Source organism: Ceratotherium simum, chromosome 1, assembly GCF_057802395.1.
Source record: "Ceratotherium simum simum isolate JZ-2026a chromosome 1, ASM5780239v1, whole genome shotgun sequence".
NCBI lineage: Eukaryota > Metazoa > Chordata > Mammalia > Perissodactyla > Rhinocerotidae > Ceratotherium > Ceratotherium simum.
Window position 1 is genome coordinate 50,113,336 of NC_141900.1, and position 23,372 is coordinate 50,136,707.

General features: G+C 35.2%; 1 protein-coding gene across 5 annotated transcripts in view; it reads right to left on the reverse strand.

Annotated features, from left to right (window-relative positions):
• The window catches only part of CRPPA (CDP-L-ribitol pyrophosphorylase A), a 275,796-nt gene that overhangs the window by 170,688 nt on the left and 81,736 nt on the right, over nt 1-23,372 (reverse strand). For all 5 annotated transcript variants that reach the window (XM_087427459.1, XM_087427333.1, XM_087427377.1 and 2 more), the window contains 2 exons: nt 15,610-15,714; nt 7,027-7,072 (listed from right to left, as the gene is read on the reverse strand). In XM_087427459.1, coding sequence (XP_087283585.1) covers nt 7,027-7,072; nt 15,610-15,714 — 151 coding nt within the window. The remainder of the gene's footprint in view (nt 1-7,026; nt 7,073-15,609; nt 15,715-23,372) is intronic.

Genomic DNA, 23,372 nt, shown 5'->3' on the forward strand with positions numbered 1-23,372 from the left:
CCTTACAACTAAAAGTAAAGAGCAGACGTGATATCTTGAATCCTGTACATGTTTCTACATGTGAGCGTATTACCTTTTTCCAAGTAAATGATGCAGTACTTTTTTTTTTGCTTTTCAAAGTATATATTCTTTCTGAGTTAGTTAAGAGAGAAATAAATTTGAAGGAAATGCAATTTTCTAAGGCTAGTGACTCACCAGGATATTTACAAACTGTATTATTGCTTTGAGCATAAACGTCATGTTTGGAGTTTTTGTTGTTGTTTCTTTTTTCTACCTACATCAGAGTGAAGTATAATTGGCTGGCTTCTGTCTATTATCAAGTCTTATTTAGCCAGTTGCTTAATACCTCACTGTGACCTTAGAAGTTTTTGAACGTGACGGATTCACTTGCCTATGCTTAAATTACTATTTCACTAATGACAATTTTAAAATTAAACAAAAAAGTGAACTCTACTTTCTCTAATCTTGTCCCAAATATTTAACTTTCCAATTTGTTTTTTTTTTTACAATAAGATTCCAAGGAAACCAACACTATTAAATAATATTGCAGCCTTCAAATGTTCTTACTAATACAAGCTTGACGCAAATGTTCTTACAGATTCGCATAAGATACAGTCACAGTACTATTTTCAAGAGAGTGAAAAACAAAAACTATTATGTACAAAGAAGTTATGGCATTAATGTGAAAATGTGGAAAATGAAGTATCATAGTCAAAAGCCAGACACATCAAAAATTATAGTTTCTATGTAAATCTTAGCTGTCAGTTTGCATTGTCCAAAAAGCACAGGTAATAACACAAATGGCACCCTCACTGGTATTTAACAAGTAAAACCTGATGAGGACATACCACAGATGCAGAACATTGTCCAATTACAGAAGTGAAAAACATGATTTAAAGTTTCTCATCTTTTCAACTTGTTTCAAAAGACTTTAAAATATTTTGCGGGGCTGGCGCCGTGGCTTAGCGGTTAAGTGCGCGCGCTCCACTGCTGGCGGCCCGGGTTCGGATCCCGGGTGCGCACCGACGCACCGCTTCTCCGGCCATGCTGAGGCCACGTCCCACATACAGCAACTAGAAGGATGTGCAACTATGACATACAACTATCTACTGGGGCTTTGGGGGGAAAATAAATAAATAAATCTTTAAAATATTTTGCACTTAAAATGCCATGATTTTAAGTGAAAAAGTTAAAGGATTACTAAAAAATTAAGGCATTGGTTTGCTCATATCCGCAAAACATAACTGTAACACAATGAATCTTCCTAATTCTCAGTAACACTAAATTGATTTTATTCACATGTGATTTTATTTTATTCCTTTCAGTCAGAGCCAATTTAAAAGTATATTCAGCTACTTTCAATGTATAAGCACAAAAGGATTCAATTGCTTTCCTACTAGTATAATTTTTTTTAAAAAAACTATATGAGGGCCGGCCCCGTGGCTTGGTGGTTAAGTGAGCGCGCTCCACTGCTGGCGACCCGAGTTCGGATCCCGGGCTCCCAGCGGCGCGCTGCTTCTCCGGCCATGCTGAGGCCGCGTCCCACATACAGCAACTAGAAGGATGTGCAGCTATGACACACAACTATCTACTGGGGCTTTGGGGGGAAAAAATAAATAAATAAAATCTTTAAAAAAAAAAAAAACTATATGAAACATAAAAAAGCAAGCATCTGGGAATTTATGGTTTGAATGTTCATAAATACTTAACCTTGAAAGAAATCCACTTGTATCACTCATGTTCAAAAAAATGTATTTTCCGAATATAGTCTAAATTTCTGAACCAATATGAGATGCGGCATTTCTGAGAAATCAAAGCCAATTTCCTTTAAAATAAAGTAAATGCTTAACAAATGGAAAACATTACATAATGACTAGAAAAAGACATGAATTTTTATATGAACATTAATATTAACTAATTGTAATTAATATTAACTAAAACCATTTAAAAATGAAATGATTTTCAATTTTAACTATTTTACCTTTCCATTTTCATGTAGATCACCATATGAAAAGAGATACCATGAGGCTTTTTTATAGCACAAGCTTACTTGGGTTTGTACAATCATAACCAGGAGAGAATAAAATAAAATAATTTTTAAAACACTTGTTAGCCACAAAATTAAATATGTTAAAAGATTTGATGAAGGATAACGGTGAAAATAAATGCAATCTTTTATTTAGAAATTCCATAGGGGCTTTACTTCATAGAAAATTTTAGAATATTGATCATTTTGCCAGAATATAGTCAGCATATTAAATCAAGTGTGGGTTGGAACTGTTTGTATGGCATAGTTAAATCTAGATAGAGTAGGTTACCGTTGGCATCTGTTACCCTTTTAATAGTTTGGGTAGGTCTGAGCATGTAGAACAAGCTTGGGTGGGCTCAACCAGCCTATGTGACAAAAAAGGACAATACCTCTTTGTTATGTGGCTGTTTACAAACATCAGTCAGCCCAGTGTCTTGTTGAGCCAAGTTATCACACTACTCCCTAGAAAAGTGTTATGTTTTAAATTTCACTCACACTAGAAGCGAAAAAGAGTTAAAGCAAGAACAATAACCAAATCCAACTCTCTACTTCAGAAAAAGAAACATTAAGAATACTTTTTTTCACATAACAGTAAATTTGTGATTAACTGTACATTTTTCACTGCAGACAACTGCATAAAAGACAAATCTGAGCGTACTACCTTATATACGTTTCCTACTATCGAAGAGTTCACTATAAATGGAAATCCATGTAAACATACCAACACAAAAACAAATGAAGCTAAAAATAAAAATTATCTAACAATATAAAATATTTTTAGATTTGCTATAAACCACAGTTTGGGGATTTTAGTCACAAGCATGCCTGAAGTTAGTTGCATCAAAATTCCCTTACTAAACTAAAGACATGGACTTGAACATAAATTAAGATGGACCAAAATATACACGCTGTTCCAGTGACAAGGAAATTTGAGAGTACAAAATGCTCTCGGAAGATATGACATTTATCCTAGAAATGTTTTATAGAGTCTGAAAGAACCTAGTAAACAAAAAAAAGTTACATTAAAATATAAAATTTGTTGACCAGCAATAATCGGTACTCAAGTGAAAAAGAAGCTCAGAAAGGAACTTAACAGAATACTAAGCACTCATATCACAGCATGAAAAAAAGGTTCATCCTAGAAGAGGAAAAAATGTTATGGCTAGGTAACGTACATTAAACTACCAGAATTAGCAACCACAAAAAAACTTAAACAGTACCCAACCAATAATTTTAAAAATATTATTCTAACTTTGAATTTTAATTTTTACTCTTTTTCTTGTCATGTCTTGAAATCTGCCATTTCAATATTAGATGTTTACCCTACATTCTCTAAAAGACAACTGTGTGCTTAGCACAGCACTGGGAGATAACATCTTCAGTCTCGATTACGAGATCACTCAATCAGGCCAGCTGAAGATACAGTTTTAATCCAACAGAATCAGAGTTGGGCAGGCTGAATTTTATATATCATTTGCTGTACCCACCAAAGAGAGATACTGAATCCAGTACCCACTTTAATGGTCAGCATGAGTAACTGCATGACTCAGAGGTGCAAGTAGCCATGTTCCAAAGTCCAGCCAGACTTAAGGAGAAGGGAGACCTGGGTTTAAATCGTGGATCTTACTCTTAATAGCTGTGTGATCAAGAGGAAAGTACCTAATCTAAGTCTCAGTTTTCCCACCTGCAAAATGGGAGCAATAATATCCACGTTAGAGCATTACTGTAAAGAATTAATGAGATAATATGTATAAAGCATGTGGCATGAGTGCTCCAAGTCCTGGTTTTAAACCTTGACAAAAATGCATGCACTCCAATATTATATCATCTCTATTTTAAAAAAGAAAAAAAATATATGATACAGGGATAGCAACACTGGATCCCAATATGCATCTGTTGGAAGCAGGTAGAGTGGTAACATGGGAGGGAAGGGCCACCTATTCCCATAATTTAAGGCCCTCAGATTCTAAAAAAAAAAAATGTAGGTGCACCCTTTAACTTATCACTCACTTCAATTCAACTCACTATTAGAGGATACAAAAGAAAAAAAGAATAGACATTCTTCCCACCTTCACTGAATCACAATCTAAAAGAGGTTCACACCAAGTTATGGGCAATGCTGAAATCCAAAAAGTTCTTAAAATTAAAAAAAAAAAATTTAAATTGTTTTCATATATAAATTTGGTGACAAAACCAATACTAAACTTGAACTGGCTGGAGGCTCTATATAGTCATTTTTCTTGCATTGACCATAAACATTCATGCGTTATACGTTTCATTATGTAGTGAGGTTCAAATCCCACTGGTGATGGGACATAATAGATGATGTACTGCAGTAGCTTCTGAAAATACAAAGTATTCCAAATTCTAAAACACACGTAGGCCAAGGATTTCAGAGAAGGGAATCTGAACAATTTCTGTTTAAGAAAAAAAAAAAAGGAGAATAGCTGTATAAAAGGTAAACTGCCTAAGATAGGAACTTGTAGTTAAGAACATATTTTCTATCCTACTTAAATTAGTATTTGCTTAGAACTCTTGAATATCTTATAATATGGCATCAATAACACTACTTACATCATTGAATTCTTGGAGAAGCAAGAGATAATACACACAAAATTCTTTAAACAATGCCTAGCACTAAGTAAGTACCCAATAAATGCTGTGTAATAGAAGTGCCTAAAAAAATACTTTGAACATTTACTAGGGAAAGGAAAATAGGTGAATATATAGCTCAGATAGTCTCCTATATACCATATTATATTTTGGAATTTTATTTTTTAAAAATCCAAGAGTTTTCTTTTTCCTATGCCCAGAGGTATTTCTACTATCAGGCCTCAGAGATCTTATTGGTGCAAGTCAGGAAGGCAGGTAGCAATCTCAGGTGAGCAAACAAGCATTTGGAGCTGATAGAGCATAGCAAGACTTCAAGCTCTTAATGCAATAAAGATATTATTTAGAAAGAAATGAACTATAAAAGACTGTGAAGAGCAGCCTAGAGGAATGCCTCTGGAATTTAATGTACAAACTAATCAGCTAGAGTTTTTGTTAAAATGCAGATTCTGATTTCATGTGGTGGGACCAGACATGCTGCATTCAAGTTCTCAGTTAATCACCATGCTGCTGGTCTCAAGGCCCACACTGAAAGCAGGAAGGCCCCAGAGCAGTGGTCCTCAAAGTGTACAAGCAACATCAGAATCTCTTGGGAAGTTAATAGAAACGCAAACCCTAGAGCATCAGGAAACTCTTGGAGATTGTTCGTCTAAATCAGCTGTTTACATCCAGTCAGATTACTTTTCCGGAGAATAAAAGTAGAATATTTTTTAAATACTTTAAAAATAACAGTAGCATACTAGAACATGTTACCTAAATAAGAAAAATAATTTCTCTCTGCAAAGTTTCCAAAACTGTAGCCCCTGCAATTATACTTAAACTGTAGGCTTTTACATAAAAAGCCTGCTCTGATAATATATTGGCAAAGTACTGAAATGTGTAGAATCCTCAGTTGAACCACTTACCAACTTACAAAATAGATCATTTCCATTTGACCTAGGTAATAGAGATACGACTTTGTAAAGAAACCAAACTGAGTTTTATATTTCCTTGTGTTGAGAATGTAACCAACTACATCACGGTTTAGTCAACTTCTCCAAAGTAATGTTTACACATTGCCTGGCTCATATGTAAATATATGTCAACATTTTGATTCATAGCTATAGATGATCTGTTTACATACACAGTTACACAGATGCACAAATTACAGTCGATTAATGGTTTGAAACACAATATTCTTGAAGGGCAAAAAGCTTGAGGGTAAGCTACGAATATAGACTGTCATGACCAGAGGAAAGATTTCAGTTTTCTGAATGTGAAGCCAATTGATTGTTAAATAGTTTTTCCCAAAATTTTTAAATAAACTGATACATTCAGAATTCAGATTCAGTATTTCTTTTTCAACTTCAAAGTTAGCATTTAAAAGTTCATCTCTCAATCAAAACCTGAGCACATAGTTCTATCTTTAATCTATTTTCAAAGGAGTCAGTTACTAACAGATTGTAAAGCACCACACTTGCTTCAGGATTGGCATCCTGATTTTTCCTAGGACCATGTATTTTTAACATTGGTGCTGTCAGGAGACATCTTTGATGTCACACCAGGGGAAGTGGGGGAGAGAAGAGTGCTTTTGGCATCTAGTGAATATAGGCCAGGCACGCTGCTAAACAACCTACAATGCACAAAACAGTGCCCTCAACAAAGAATTACCTGGCCTAAAATGCCAACAGTGCCAAGGTTAAGAAACCCTGATTTAAATATGGAGGCTGCAAAAATACGGAATGAGTGTCCCTTGTGCATCATCATTACATTCCTAGCACAGTGTTAAGCACGATAATAAACATTTGTTGACTATTAAATAAGCTACTTCTGTATAGCTGGGATCTTAGAGTCATAGAGACAAAAAATGAATGAGAAAGTTGTTACTACACATGTAATATCTAAAATTACACAACAAAATTGTAGTTACTGTCAGAACCAAAAAGGAATTTAAAAATAACCCACTCCAGTTTCTCTATTTTGGGAAAATTTTTTTCTCATATGAAAGATGTTATCTAACGTACTGACACGACAGTGTTTGGGGGCAGTGGGGGGGTGACCAGTCCTTTTAGGAGTAATAATAAAATAAATACCTTTATAAATATATTGAAATATCATTTTCACTTCAAATAGTGTCAATGCCCCAAACTTTTCTCAAAATAATAAACTCAAGTATTTCCTTTATAAAAATTGAAACGAATGTGACATAAATCATAATAAGTGATATTTCACAAGCAGGAGACACAAAATAAAACATAATTACTTTAAAAAAAAAAAAAATCACAGACCTCTGTGGCCTACAGGCATTTATACCTCTGAGAATTCTGGGATTTAAAATGTCATGAGAAATTCTGAACGGGCTTACATTTTTGAAACACAGGAACTGACAGTCACAAGGACAAACATACCCTTAATAATCGATTCAGCTGCATACAGATCTCGTTTGTAGGTCACCTAAAGGACAGATAAGCCTCATTAGACTTAACAGAGCAGGAAGGAATGTGAAAGCAATAAAATTATGCCCCCAAGGAAATTCTTGATTTTGGAGAAACTATAAACACATAATACTAACAATTTCTAAATTTTAACATCATCAGCAAATTCAGAAAAATATATTCTATTTCTACAAATGGTTGAAGATTGTTTTGAAATCTTTAAATAAATTGAGATATTATGTGGCAGTGGTTACCAAAATCTTATTAATATAACTGAAGTATTATATCAAAGATAATCTTGTAGTGTTTAAACAAAAGTATTAGCATTACTATTTAATAATAAGGTTTTATGTTGGAGGGAAGGAAGGAAAAGTATGCATAACAAAAATCACCAAACTGCATTTTTAGTTGAAATGAGATCATTATCAAAGATCAATTCACAGTAAGAAGGACTTCCTTCTGAATTGAGTATATCTGTATGCACCCAGATAAGGCTCACCTTGTAAATTTTTTACTAATATATGGCTCTAGTACCAAGACCCTAGAGGGGACCACCACGTACATACAAACAATCAAGATCTATCCTTAAGAACAGACAGCCTTCTTGTAATTGTAGCCTGCTCCTTATAATGTAATCTCCCATGGTCCTATGGCAGATATTTCCCAGACCACATCCAATGAGCTCATTTACAGAACATGTCAGGTACATTGCATTGCAGAATTAGCTCTCCTATATCACAGAACTGGAAAGTATAGCAAATAATGAACTACATTAGTAAGTACTCTAGGGTCTTAGGAGCCCATCTTTCAAGTGCCCAGATAATTATGATAGAAATAGTCTAAAAATCCACTTTGAGAAATACTCTCTAAATTAGTACCTTTCTGAACCTACAATATGGGCTTTCTTCCCACAGATTATCTCATAACTAAACTTGCACAGAAACTTGGTTCAGCTCAAGTGGCTCAGGGCACCTCTATTCAAAGTAGATTCCCCTGAGGCTGGCTCCCTGGTGTAGTGGTTAAGTTCGGCACATTCCACTTTGGCCGCCTGAGTTCATGAGTTGGGATTCTGGGTGCGGACCTATACCACACCACTCATCAGCCACATTGTGGCAGCAACCCACATACAAAATACAGGTAGATCGCAGAGATGTTAGCTCAGGGCTAATCTTCCTCACCAAAAAAAAATGATAATAAAAAAATAAAATAGATTCCCCTGCTATGACTTTATCCTGGCTCGTAAATCCTGATCCAAAACTATACCCTACAATCTAAAATTAAAGTAGCAGCCAACTTGTAAGACAGCTGGGAAGTTGTGCAAACATTCAAGCAATCTATTTGAAAAATCAAATGTGACACGGCTGCATTATCTCTAAAACAAGCACATGCCAACCAAAACCAGGACTATAGTTACTGATCCACAACACAATTCTATTACCCTGGGAGAAAAACAGAAAACAGATATTTAAATGTTCACGCTACGAATTTTACCAAATTAAAGAATGCATCGATCTCTTTCATTCAACTAATATGTATCAAATAACTACTATGTTCCAGGTCCTGTTCTAAGTGCTGGGAATAGAGCAATGAAAAGAGTGAGCAAAACGCAACCTGTGGAAACTACGTTTTAGTGAAGAAATTTTCCTTATAAGAATCGAATAAAATAAGTTTTTTCTTTTATTTCCTTGAAAATCCAAAGTCAACTAGATATCTGAAATTAGGCCTCAATATTTGCAATTTAAATGAGAATGCTTGTTTTCTATAATAATTGTCTGCCGTGTAGGGTAAACTCAGAAGAGATATTAATGGAAAGATGCCTAATTACCATAATTCATTTTTTATTCCTTCCTGCTTTGAGGAGTAAAACTGCATTCTAAATTAAAATGGAATAATTGTGTAATTATCTTTTTTTCAAATAGATCTTAATGATGGCTTTTTAAAGTTAAAGAAAAATTGGTCTCAAATACTAAAATGCTTTGTCTAGCATACCTACAAGGCTTAACATTTCTGCATTCGAGTCAATCTTATAAATAAAATGTTTTTATTACCTAAAGGTCCTTTTTCCACTAATATTAAATAATTAACTGTATAAACAAGAATTTCCTTTATCTACTTTTTCTTGTAGGCTGTGGACACCTACTATACACAGATTAAAGCTTGATTTTTATTAATATATTCTATATGGAGTCTTATTGAATATCTCAACTACACTTCTCAACAAACACTGATTTAATGAAGAAAAACTACAAAATATTTGTGACAAACTTGTAAAGTATTGTATTTAAAAATAGCCTTATATTATTTTAAATAAAACAGCTAACATACTTCAAAAGAAATAGTACTGGAAAATGTTGTAATTCTGAATTGATGAGTTACTTTTTTTCCATCAAACTTTTACAGTAATACCGGTTGCCCTTCCTTATTTTTAATTTTAAAAAGTTTAATAATCAGTTTTGAAGTTGATTTTCTTCTGTCAGCATGACCTGTAATTTTCCTTTGACTTTGCACAATACCTTATTATGGAAAATAGTTACTTAAAAAAAAAAAAATCAACCCTGTAGAGATTGAAGAAGTTTCACGCTGTGCTCATTAGAAGCTCGGGGCCACCTGAAGACCAAGGGGGGCACACTGTGCAGCTGAGGCTCTGGGCCCCACATCTGCCACTCACCTAGTTAAGCTCAATTTTTGTCTGTTTTGTTTGACTGTGCTTCTGTACAACATTTCATCTGGATCAAGTGTTTAGCAATATATATACATATATATATATGCATATATATATTCAATAGAAGAGAAACCTAAAGCCGAGCCACAGAGGTAGTATGTCTCTCTCAGCTACCTCAAAGTGAGTTCCAGGGGACATTATCACACCTACTCTGTGTTGCTTTATCGGTGTTGACACTCACAATATAGTAAACTAGACTTTTCAGAGCAAAGTCCAGTTGGCCACCATCTTACATATATTAAGTTAGACTATACTTAATGTTCTCCCATCTTTTACCCATAAGAAAATGAATATGTAACTCTGATAATGAGAAGAAAGTCAGAAAATCTTAAATTTTAAAGATAAGAATGTTTATTAAATACAAATTTAGATATGGGGGCATTTATTATATTTATTTCCATTTCATCAATTATGTCTATCCAGAAAATATTTTTTCCTCCAGACTGGATAGCTAGATGAGAAACAATGTTATCACATTGTATTTTTGAGGTTAAAAAGCAAAAAGTAAGACTATTTTCTCTTTTGTTTTTAACAAAGATCCTAGAACACTTGGATCTAAAAAAAAATGTAGTTCCCATCAAAAGGAATCCTCAGAAGTTATTCATTCCAATAATATTGTGATGACTCACACACGTCAGAAACTCCTTCTAAAGAAGCATTTTCAGACAATGGAACATGGTTGTTGGATTTCTTCAATAACTGGTTATAAATTTTGTATGCCTTAAGAATGGTTTTAATATTTAGAAACAAGAAGTCTATTCAGTTAGGTCTGTATAGTGAAGTAAGTGACCAAGTATTTCAGTATAGTGGGACAAAAATATGGTACAGCTATAAATTAAGGGAATGGAAGTTCTTATGTAGACAACGTGAAATTTCACCAAAATAAGAGTGTGTTCATCAAGGCCTGGCAAAGCACAACCCCTCAGGGAAAGCATGAGAGCAGATCTCTGTTCCCAGGAGTCACTCCTGTACTCTTGTGTGGTTGGTCACTCGTGGCGGGGTGAGGGGTGGTCATTCACTGGGATGGCCTCTATCCTGCATGGTGATTTGAAAAAACTGAGGTTTCCTCCAGGCCACATAGGAGCTACTGCAGGAAGGTTGGCATTAACTCTGAATGTTTACTTTTTGCATTTTTTCTACCAAAAAAAAGTATGTAAAATACAAAATAATAGCCCTCCTGGGATTTCTGGTGGCAGTTGAAATAATAGTTCTACACGCAGTCATGAGAAATTTCTCGTCATTCCACACACCCCAGAGGTGGTGTACTCTGACCTCTGAGGGGTAGGGGAAGGTAGCCTGGCACAGAATGCTCTCATCTTACTGTTTTATGATAGTGAAATGCCTCTTGAAATGTGTTTTTCATTGTGTCAGATTTCTGAATCATGTTCCAGGTACTTGGTCCTGCCACCTGAGTCCAGTACGAATTTTAGCATAATTGTACTAAATCTTTTTTCAAATCTGAATTTTAAAAAATGGTAGCATCTTTGGAATTAGCATAGAATTAGAACACTAATTTCAAAGTGTCGATTCCATTGCTTTGGTTTAAATAGCAACTGAAATACTCTTTATCCATACAGAATGATAAGATCACAAAATTAATTAAATTAGAAGCCTATACTAAACACAACTCACACAATGTCATCAAAAGAGGCCAAATAGGGCTAAATAAACAGCTAGGAAAATATCAAAAAGAAAAAAAATGGTGGAAGATGACAAGAAACAGGAGGCAGAAGGAGGAAATAGGGAGCCTGAAACAACCACAATATTTGCACTCAAAATAATTTCACCTCAATTAATAGAAGAAATGCGGTACCTAAAAAAGACCTCATTACTGCCATTTGAAAGACTTCTTGCCCACTCCATTGTATTACACGCCCTCTTAGAATCCAAGATCCCAGTGAGGCACATCATTATTCAAACATCATTCATAGGAGTGGGGCTTCCCCCATCCCTTCCAGTTTGCAAAGTGATGCTATGAAGATGATCCCTCTGGGCCTAAGAGTGTGTCACCCTTTGGCATGTGTATTAGTTTCCTAGGGCTGCCATAACAAACTACCACAAACGAGGTGGCTTAAAACAACAGAAATTTATCTCTCACAGTCCTGGAGGCTAGAAGTAGGAAATCCAGGTACTGGCAGGACCATCCCCCTCTGAAGGCTTTAGGGAAGAATCCTTCCTGGCCTCTTCCTAGTTTCTTGTGGTTGCAGCCATCCTTGGCTTTCCTTTGCTTGTAGATGCATCACTCCAATCTCTGCCTCCATCATGATTGGCATTCTCCCTTTATCTGTGTCTGTATCTCTTCTGCCATTCTTATATGTTGGATTTAGGGTCTATTCTATGCCAGTACGATCTCATCTTAACTTGATTAGATCTGCAAAGACACTTTTCACGTAAGCTCACATTCACAGGTGCCAGGGCTTAGGACTTGAACATACCATTTGGGGGGACACAATTCAACCCACAACAGCATGTATGCAATGACTCACCGGGGGAACAAAGAGAAGTACTTGGAAAGGCCAATCACTGCCTCAGTGCACTGACATTTGTTGCACATAAAAGGGAAGCAGATGGGCTGGCCCCGTGGCTTAGCAGTTAAATGCTCGCGCTCCGCTACTGGCTGCCTGGGTTCGGATCCCGGGCACGCAGCGACGCACTGCTTGTCCGGCCACGCTGAGGCCGTGTCCCACATACAGCAACTAGAAGGATGTGCAACTATGACATACAACTATCTACTGGGGCTTTGGAGAAAAAAAGGAGGAGGATTGGCAATATATGTTAGCTCAGAGCCAGTCTTCCTCAGCAAAAAGAGGAGGATTAGCATGGATGTTAGCTCGGGGCTGATCTTCCTCACACAAAAAAAAAAAAAAAAAGGGAAGCACAGTGCCAGGATGTGAGGACTGATACTGTGCTACTGGAGGAAGTAGTGAAATATGAGATTTCACCAAAAAAAATATTGAAGTAAATTTGTGAAGATGGAGTAGAAAATTCAGAGAACAGTGTGCTGCTTTCCTTTTACCTGCAGACCTCCATGTGCTTTACAAGTCTGAAGAAGGCTCAGAATACCCACAAGAGGTAGAAAATCACACACCCTAAGACGTCAACAAGGAGGTCAGAGAGTGCTGACATGTTAGCAGCAATAAAAAGTCTCAGAGTTTTCCCTTCTTTTTTTTTTTTTTTTTTTACATAGCCTGCAAATTAAGTCTAGCAGATAGACAAAGGAGGTTCTATAGACATGTGGGTCAGAATCTTTAACAAAACACCTAATTACCAAAATCCTCTCAATTAATATGCATATCACCATCTGAGCCATATATAGAAAAGGATAAACGGAATGAATAAAATGTTTGCCTGCTGGGTTGATGACATTTGCATATCTTTTAAAAGAACAATAATACTGCATAAATTTTCTCCACCAGTCAATAATCCAGGCATGCCAATGTTTTGGAATCTTAGAATTCAATAATTTAAATACGTCTGAGATGATCTTAGCATGCAGCAAGGCCCATCATGTTATTATGCAAAATACCTAATCAACCCCTAGGGCTTTCTGTTTTGTTTGTTTTTTTTTTTTTTTTTTTTTTTTTTGATCCATGCATTTTATTTGTTTATTGCAGTAACATTGGTTTATAACATTGTAAAAATTTCAGGTGTACATCATTGTACTTCTATTTCTGCATGGACTACATCATGTTCACCACCAAAATACTAATTACAACCCATCACCACACACATGTACCCAATTATCCCTTTCACCCTCCTCCCTCCCCCCTTCCCCTCTGGTAACCACCAATCCAATCTCTGTCCCTATGTGTTTGTTTATTGTTGTTATTATCTACTACTTAATGAAGGAAATCATACGGTATTTGACCTTCTCCCTCTGACTTATTTCACTTTGCATTATACCCTCAATGTCCATCCATGTTGTCACAAATGGCTGGATTTCACAAGCTTCTTATGGCTGAGTAGTATTCCATTCTGTATATATCCCACAGCTTCTTTATCCATTCGTCCCTTGATGGGCACTTAGGCTGCTTCCAAGTCTTGGCTATCGTGAATAAGGCTGCAATGAACACAGGGGTGCATGTACCTTTGCAAATTGGTGTTTTCAAGTTCTTTGGATAAATACCCAACAGTGGAATAGCTGGATCATATGGTAGTTCTATCGTTGACTTTTTGAGGAATCTCCATACTGTTTTCCATAGTGGCTGCACCAGTTTGCACTCCCACCAGCAGTGTATGAGAGTTCCCTTCTCTCCACATCCTCTCCAACACATGTTGTTTCCTGTCTTGTTAATTATAGCCATTCTGATGGGCGTGAGGTGATATCTCATTGTAGTTTTGATTTGCATTTCCCTGATAGTTAGTGATTTCGAACATCTTTTCATGTGTCTGTTGGCCATCTGTATATCTTCTTTGGAGAAATGTCTGTTCAGGTCTTTTGCCCATTTTTTAATTGGGTTGGTAGTTTTTTTGTTGTTGAGATGCATGAGTTCTTTATATATTTTGGAGATTAAGCCCTTATCAGATGTATGGTTTGCAAATATCTTCTCCCAATTGTTAGGTTGTCTTTTCGTTTTGTTGCTGGTTTCCTTTGCTGTGCAGAAGCTTTTTAGTTTGATGTAGTCCCATTTGTTTATTTTTTCTATTGTTTCTCTTGCCCGGTCAGATGCGGTGTTTAAAAAGATGTTGCTAAGACTGATGTGGAAGAGCGTACTGCCTATGTTTTCTTCTAGAAGTTTCACAGTTTCAGGTCTTACATTCAAGTCTTTAATCCATTTGGAGTTAATTTTTGTGTATGGTGTAAGGTAAGGGTCTACTTTCATTTTTTTGCATATGGCTATCCAGTTTTCCCAACACCATTTGTTGAAGAGACTTTCTTTTCCCCATTGTATGTTCTTGGCTCCTTTGTCAAAGATTAGCTGTCCATAGATGTGTGGGTTTATTTCTGGGCTTTCGATTCTATTCCATTGATCTGTGGGTCTCTGTTTTGTTTTAAAGTCAATGAGGAAACATCCTTTTGGATCAATATAATCTTAGAGTTAGGATGAATCTTTACTAATCAAATTTAGGTGGGTGCTTTATAGATTTCATCCAAAATTTCAAAAGCAGCAATACTTATTTCAAAATTATGAAATGGCCCTACAATTCTACTTCAGAAATCTACCTAATAAAACAAAGGAGAGTCACACTGTAAAACACCCCTACCTCAACAGGAAGCTGTAGCATGATAGTGCTACAACTACTCCATTCCCTCCAAAAGAAAAAAGTTTGCCATTAGAAGACTTGCCATAGGAAAGAGTCTAGTTCCTCTGCAACAAGTGGGTCCAGACTCTCACTGCACTGGGCCAGAACTGTGGTAGATATTCTTTCAACCCAGACAAGTTGGAGTTACCACCCCAGGGCCTTGAAGGAAATGTTGTTATTGTGGGAAGCAGAGTTTTATCTTCAATCCAGTTGAGGATAAAGCAACCAAGTAAAAGGATATATACAGAGAACAAGGGGGAAAAATGTGACTAAAACAATCTTTTTGGCCAAAATGGAATTTGTTTGCATAAATTATCTCAAAGTGAATTTCTTGAAACCAAGCAACAGAAATGATACTATACTTTGATGGCTCAGAAAACCCAATGAGACTCTTAATTCCTTTAATGTATGCACACAAACACACACCTTTTTTCTTAGAAATATTCACAGTTTCAGTATGAAACCAAGTATTTTTACATTACTTCTGCATTTTCTAAAGCACCTGGGAAGTGTTTGTACTTGCAGACTGTGTCTTTAGGAATGACACATGAGCACAGATGAGACCCAGAGCAAAGTGCCAACTTCCTTACCTTCCACAGATCAGGTGATCCTTCTACAAGTTTGGCTTTCGTGTGACAGTATTTTAGAGCCAATTGCAAACACTCAGTTCCAAATTCCAAGTCATAGTCACTACACTAGGAGAAAAAAAAAGAGTTAAGCTAAAATAGAATTTTAGTTAAAACTAAACATTTTATTTCATAATCAATTGCATATAGAAAAGGAAGGGCCTAGAGAACTCACAAACTCTTTAATCAGCTACTGATTAATCAAGTTATAGAATAATTTTCCCTATGCCCTACAGCCAAACAAAACAAATAGAAAATAGAAATGTTGCAGTCATACGAGTTTTGAACTTCCTCAATAGTTTCAGGTGTCAGATTAAATATAACACTTTATTTCCTTTGCTCGTAAGCCACATTTCTAAACATGTTTCTAAAATGCCTGAAGGCATGGGTGAGGATTACCGTATCAGAACTTGATTTAACAAATATATGTATCCATAAAAACTCAAATCCCCTATCTTATATATTTATATCAAGATATTTGCAGGTTACAACTCTCTTATTCATTTTAATATTTAAAATATCAATATATCGTTTTTTAAGGGATATTTAAATTCTGAACATAAAAACAGTTCATGCTTTCATTGTGAGAAAAAAATGTAAAAGCCTCTCCTAGATTTAGTAAAATATAAACATTTTTAAGCATTTTAAGCAGAACCATCACAATGACCAATATAATATAATTTAGCTGAATAATACTCACTGAGTACTTATCATGTCCAAGCTTTGTATTAAGAACCAGCATTTAAAGATAAATAGTCATGTATTATTTCCTCAAGGAACTCAGGTTTAGAAGGGGAGGCTGATATATAACAAATATTTTGCAATAGAATGTGATAGATGAAGCACTAGAAGAATATCTAGAGGTAGAACAGGGGTAAAATATTTAATTCTATGTGAGTGCATCAGGAAAGGCCTATCAGAGGAAAAAGTCTCTGATCTCCTTTTTAAATACTGAATAAAATTGGAGTAGAGGGATACACCTTTAAGGCAAAAGGTGCCATATGAAGTTACAGAGGTTTCAGACAGCTGGTAAATTTGCATTTTAGAAAGAGCATATCCATATAAGAAATATTGCAGGTTTTTAATTTTACTGAAGTCCAGCTTATCAATTCTTTCTTTCATAGAAAATGCCTTTGTTCTTGTACCTAAAAAGTAACCACAACCCAAGGTCATCTAGGTTTTCTCCTATGTTGTCTTCAATAGTTCTATAGTTGTGTTTTACATTTAGGTCTATGATCCATTTTGAGTTAATTTTTGTGAAGAATGTAAGGTCTGTGTCTAGATCCATGTTTTTGCATGTGGATGTCCAGTTGTTCCAACATCACTTATTGAAAAGACTATCTCTGTTTCATTGTATAGCCTTCACTCCTTTGACAAAAACCAGTTGACCGTATTTACATTGGTCTGTTTCCGGGCTCTCTGTTTTCTTCCATTGATTGATTTGTCTATTCTTTTGCCAATATCACACTGTCTTGATTACTATAGCTCTACAATAAGTCTCGAAGTTGAGTAGAGTTAGTCTTCCAACTTGGTTCTTTTCCTTCATATTACATTAGCTGTTCTGGATCTTTTTGCCTCTCCATATAAACCATAGAAAAGTTTAGAAATAAACTTTTTACCAATATCTACAAAAAACTTGCTGGGTTTTTGACTGGGATTGCATTCAATGAATAGATCAAATTGCAAAAAAACTGACATCTTGATAATATTGAGTCTTTGTACCCATGAACATGTACTATCTCTCCATTTATTTAGTTCTTTGATTTTGCTCATCAGAGTTTTGTAGTTTTCTTCATATAGATCTCATACGCATTTTGTTAGATTTTTAACTGAGTATTTCCTTTTGGGGCCACTAAGATAAATGGTTGTGTATTTAATTTCAAATTCCACCTGTTCATTGCTGGTATATAGGAAAGTGATGGATTGCTGTATATTAACCTTGAATCCTGCAACTTTTCTACAATCACTTATTAGTTCCAGGAGTTTTTTGTTTATTATTTCAGATTTTCTACACAGACAATTATGTCATCTACAAAGAAAGTTTTATTAGGTCCTTCCCAATCAAAATACTTATTTCCTTTTGTCTTATTAATCCGCTAGGAATTTCAGTACGATGTTGAAAAGGAATGGTGAGAGGGGATATCCTTGCCTTGCTCCTGATCTTGGTGGGAAAGCTTCTAGTTGTTCATCATTAAGTATGATGATAGCTGTAGGTTTATTTGTAGACAGTTTTTTTCAAGTCGAGGAAGTTCCCCTCTATTCCTAGTTTGCTGAGAGTTTCTATCATGAATAGGAGCTGTATTTTGTCAAATAACTTTTCTACATCTATAGAAATGTTCATTTGATTTTTCTTCCTCAGCCTGTTGATGTGATGTATTGCAATAATTGATTTTGTAAAGTTGAACTAGCCTCGAATACCAGGGATAAATCCCACTCTACAGTTGTAGTGAGTTGTAGTCTAATTCTTCATATATGTTAGATTCTTTCTGCTAACATTTTGCTGAGGATTTTTGCACTTATGTTCATGCAAGATATTGGTATTTAGTTTTCTTTCCTTGTAATGTCTTTGTCTGGTTTTGGTATTCGGTTGGCATCAGAATGAGTTAGAGAGTCCTCCCTCTCCTTCTATCTTCTAGAAGAGATTGTAGATAATTGGTATAATTTCTTTCTTAAATGTTTGTTAGAATTCACAGGTGAACCCACCTGGGTGTGGCGTTTTCTATTTTGGAAAAATATTAACTATTGATTCAATTTCTTTATAAATATAGGTCTATTCTGATTGTCTATTCTTGTGTGAGTTTGACAGACTGAGTCTTCCAAGGAATTGGTCTATTTCATCTAGTTTATCAAAATTGAGGACAGAAAACTATTCATATTATTCCTTTATTATCCATTTAATATAAATTGGTTCTATAAAGATGTCCCATTTTGTTTCTGATATTAGTATTTTGTGTTTTCTCTCTTCTTCTCAGTGTAGCTAATCGGTTTTATTAATCTTTTCAAAGAACCAGCTTTTAGTTTTGTTGATTTTGTCTAGTGATTTTCTGTTTTCCAGTTCACTGATCTCTGCTCTAATTTGTATTATTTCTTTTCTTCTGCTTACTTTGGAATTAATCTGTTCTTTTTCTAATTTCCTAATATGAATGTTAGATTATTGATTAGATCTTTTTTCTTTTCTTATACATTAGATGATATATATTTCCCTTTAAGCATTGCTTTTGCTGTATCCCCAAATTTTGATAAGTTGTGTTTTCATTTGTTTAGTTTAACTTATTAACTTCTCTTGAAATTTGTTCTTTGATGTGTTATTTAGAAATGTATCGTTTAATCTCCAAGTATTTGGAGATTTTTTAAATCTTGCTATTATTGATTTCTAGTTTAATTCCACTGTGGTCTGAGAGCAGACATTGTATAATGTATAAAAACATTGTATGATGTTTTAAATTGTTAAGGTGTGTTTTATGGCCCAGAACCTGATCTTGGTGAATGTTCCATGTGAACTTGTAAAGAACGTGTACTCTGGTATTGTTGTATCAAGTAGTTGATGTCAATTGATTGATGGTGTTGTTGAGTTCAATTATGTCCTTACTGATTTTCTGCCTGCTGAATCTGTCCATTTCTAATAGAGGGGTTTTGATGTCTCCAACTATAATAGTGGATTTATCCACTTCTCCTGGCAGGTCTACCAGTTTTGCCTCATGTATTTTGAAGCTCTGTTGTTACACATATAAATGTTAAGGATTATTATGTCTTCTTGGAGAACTGACTCCTTTATGTAATATCCCTCTTTATCCCTGATTACTTTACTTTCTCTAAAGTCTGCTCCATCTAAAATTAATATAACTACTCCCACTATCTTTTGATTAGTGTCAGCATGGTGCATCTTTCTCCATCCCTTTATTTTTAGTCTATATGTTTTTCTATTTAAACTGGATATCTTGTAGATAACAGAGTTAGGTCTTCTTTTTTAACCCACTCTGACAATCTCTGCCTTTAAATTGGTTTATTTAGACCACTGACGTTTAAAGTGATCATTGATATAGCTGGATTAATATCTACCATATTTGTTACTGTTTTCTATTTGCAGCCCGTGTTCTGTTTCTGTTCTTTTTCAGCCTTTAGTGATTTGAATTGAGTATTTTATAAGATTCCTTTTTTCTCCTTTCTTGGTATGTCAGTAATACTTTTTTTTTTTTTAACTCTTTTTTAGGGGTTGCCCTAGAGTTTGCAATATACATTCACCACTTATCCAAATCGACTTTCAAACAACACTGTACCACTTGATAGGCAGTGTAAGTACTTTATAATAACAAAATATTCCTAATTCTTCCCTCCTTTCCCTTGTATCATTGCTGTCATTCAATTCTGTTAGATCAACTAAGAAAAATATAGGTTTTCCTTTTACCTTCACTTATTTCTTTTCCAATTCTCTTCTTTACGCAAATCTGAGTTTCCGGTCTCTATCATTTTCCGTTTCTCTGAGGAGCTTCTTTAAACATTTTTGAAGACAGTTCTACTGGCAACAAATTCCTTCAATGTTTGTCTGAGAAAGTCTTTATCACTCCTTTACTTTTGGATTATAATTTTAAGGAGTAGAGAACTCTAGAACTCTAGAACTCTTGGTGGGGTTTTTTCCCTCAACACTTCAAAAATTTTACTGCACTCTTTTTTTGCTTGCATGGTTTCTGAGGAGAAGTCGGACATAATTCTTATCTTTGCTCCTGTATAGTAAGGCGTTTTATTTCCTCTGGCTTTTTTCAAGATTATTTCTCTATACCCATTTTATTCAGAGTTTTTATCATAAATGGATGCTGGATCTTGTCAAATGCTTTCTCTGCATCTATTGAGATGATCATGTGATTTTTGTTCTTCATTTTATTAATGTGGTGTATTACGTTGATTGATTTGCGAATGTTAAACCATCCCTGCATCCCTGGAATAAATCCCACTTGATCATGGTGTATAATCTTTTTAACGTATTGTTGTATGCGATTTGCTAGTATTTTGTTGAGGATTTTCGCATCGATGTTCATCAGTGATATTGGCCTGTAATTTTCTTTTTTTGTGTTGTCCTTGTCTGGTTTTGGTATCAGGGTAATGTCAGCTTCAGTAGAATGAGTTAGGAGCTTCCCCCTCCTCAATTTTTGGAAGAGTTTGAGAAGGATAGGTATTAAGTCTTCTTTGAATGTTTGGTAGAATTCACCAGGAAGCCGTCTGGTCCTGGACTTTTATTTTTGGGGAGGTTTTTGATTACTGTTTCGATCTCCTTACTGGTGATTGGTCTATTCAAATTCTCCACTTCTTCTTGATCCAGTTTTGGAAGGTTGTATGATTCTAAGAATTTATCCATTTCTTCCAGATTGTCGAATTGGTTGGCATATAGTTTTTCATAGTATTCTCTTATAATGTTTTGTATTTCTGAGGTGTCTGTTGTATCCTCTCCTCTTTCATTTCTGATTTTACTTATTTGTGCCTTCTCTCTTTTTTTCTTGGTGAGTCTAGCTAAAGGTTTGTCTATTTTGTTGATCTTTTCAAAGAACCAGCTCTTGGTTTTATTAATTTTTCTATTGTTTTTGGTCTCTATTTCATTTATTTCTGCTCTGATTTTTATTATTTCCCTTCTTCTACTGATTTTGGGCTTTGTTTGTTCTTCTTTTTCCAGTTCTTTTAGGTGCATTTTTAGATTGTTTATTTGAGATTTTTCTTGTTTGTTGAGATAGGCCTGTATCGCTATAAACTTCCCTCTTAGAACCGCTTTTGCTGTATCCCATAAATTCTGGCATGTCGTATTTTCATTTTCGCTTTGTCTCCAGGTATTTTTTTATTTCTTCTTTGATTTCTTCGTTAACCCAGTCGTTGTTCAGTAGCAGTTTCTTTAATCTCCATGTATTTGTTGCTTTTCTGATTTTCTTTCTTTAGATGTTCTCTAGTTTCTTACCGTTGTGGTAAGAGAAAGATGCTTGGTATTATTTCAATCTTCTTAAATTTATGGAGACTTGTTTTGTGGCCTAATATGTGATCAATCTTGGAGAATGTTCCATGTGCATTTGAAAAGAACGTGTATTCTTCGGTTTTTGGATGGAATGCTCTGTATATATCTACTAGGTCCATCTGTTCTAAGGTGTCGTTTAAGGCCAATGTTTCCTTATTGATCTTCTGTTTGGATGATCTATCTGTTGGTGTAAGTGGAGTGTTAAAGTCCCCTACTATTATTGTGTTACTGTCTATTTCTGTTTTTATGTCTGTTAATAATTGCTTTATATATTTAGGTGCACCTACATTGGGTGCGTAGATATTTACAAGTGTTATATCCTCTTGTTGGATTGTTCCCTTGATCATTATGTAATGCCCTTCTTTGTCTCTTTTTACAGTTTTTGTTTTAAAGTCTATTTTGTCTGATATGAGTACTGCTACCCCAGCTTTCTTTTCATTGCCATTTGCGTGGAGTATCTTTTTCCATCCCTTCACTTTCAGTTTGTGTCTTTAGGTCTGAAGTGTGTCTCTTGTATGCAGCATATATATGGGTCTTGTTTTTTTATCCAGTCAGCCACCCTATGCCTTTTAATTGGGGCATTTAGTCCATTGACGTTTAAAGTAGCTATTGATAAGTATGTACTTACTGCCATTTTTTAACTTTTTTATTTTTTTTTCCTCAGTGTTTAAGTAGTCCTTCTCTGTTCCTTACTTCTTCTATACAGAATTGATGGTCACTTTAGTTTGACCTCTGTCTGAAAGCTGTACTCTTTAACTACCCTCCTCCCTACTTTTATGTTTTTGATATCATATCTAACCTCTTTTTGTGCATTTGTATTCATTACGTTCTAATCATTGAAATAGATAATTTTTTCCTATTTGTGGTCTTCTCTTTTCCCCTTAAATCAGTCCCTTTAACATTTCTTGTAACACTGGTTTCTTGGTGACAAACTCCTTTAATTTTTGCTTATCTGGGAAAATTTTTGATCTCTCCTTCCATTTTGAGCGATAACCTTGCCGGGTAGAGTATTCTTGGCTGTAAGTTTTTTCCTTTTAGCACTTTAAATATATCGTGCCATTCTCTTCTAGCCTGTAAGGTTTCTGCTGAGAAGTCAGCTGATAGCCTTATGGGGTTTCCTTTGTATGTAACTTGACATTCTCTTATGGCTTTAGGATTCTCTCTTTATCTTTAATTCTGGACATTTTGATTATGATGTGTCTTGGTGTGGGCCTCTTTGGGTTTATCTTGTTTGGGAGCTCTCTGTGCCTCCTGTACCTGGATGTCTGTTTCCTTCCTTAGGTTAGGGAAGTTTTCATCTATTATTTCTTGAAATAGATTCTCTGCCCCTTGTCTCGCTCTTCTCCTTCCGGGGACACCTATAACACGGATGTTAGTGCTTGATGTTGTCCCAGAGGTCCCTTAGACTGTCCTCACTCTTTTTAATTCTTTTCTCTTTTACCTGTTCACCTTGGGTAATTTCTTCCTAGTCTTTCTTCCAGCTCACTGATCCGTTCTTCTGTATCCTCTACTCTGCTTTTGAGTCCCTCTAATGAGTTTTTCATTTCCAGTATTGTATTCTTCATTTCTGATTGGTTCTTTTTTATATCTTCCATTTCTTTGTTGACATTCTCACTGAGTTCATCTATTCTTCTCCCCAGATCAGTGAGCATCCTTAGCACTCTTAGTTTGAACTCTCTGTCAGGTAGGTTGCTCATTTCTGTTTCACTTAGTTCCTTTTCTGGGGTTTTGTCCT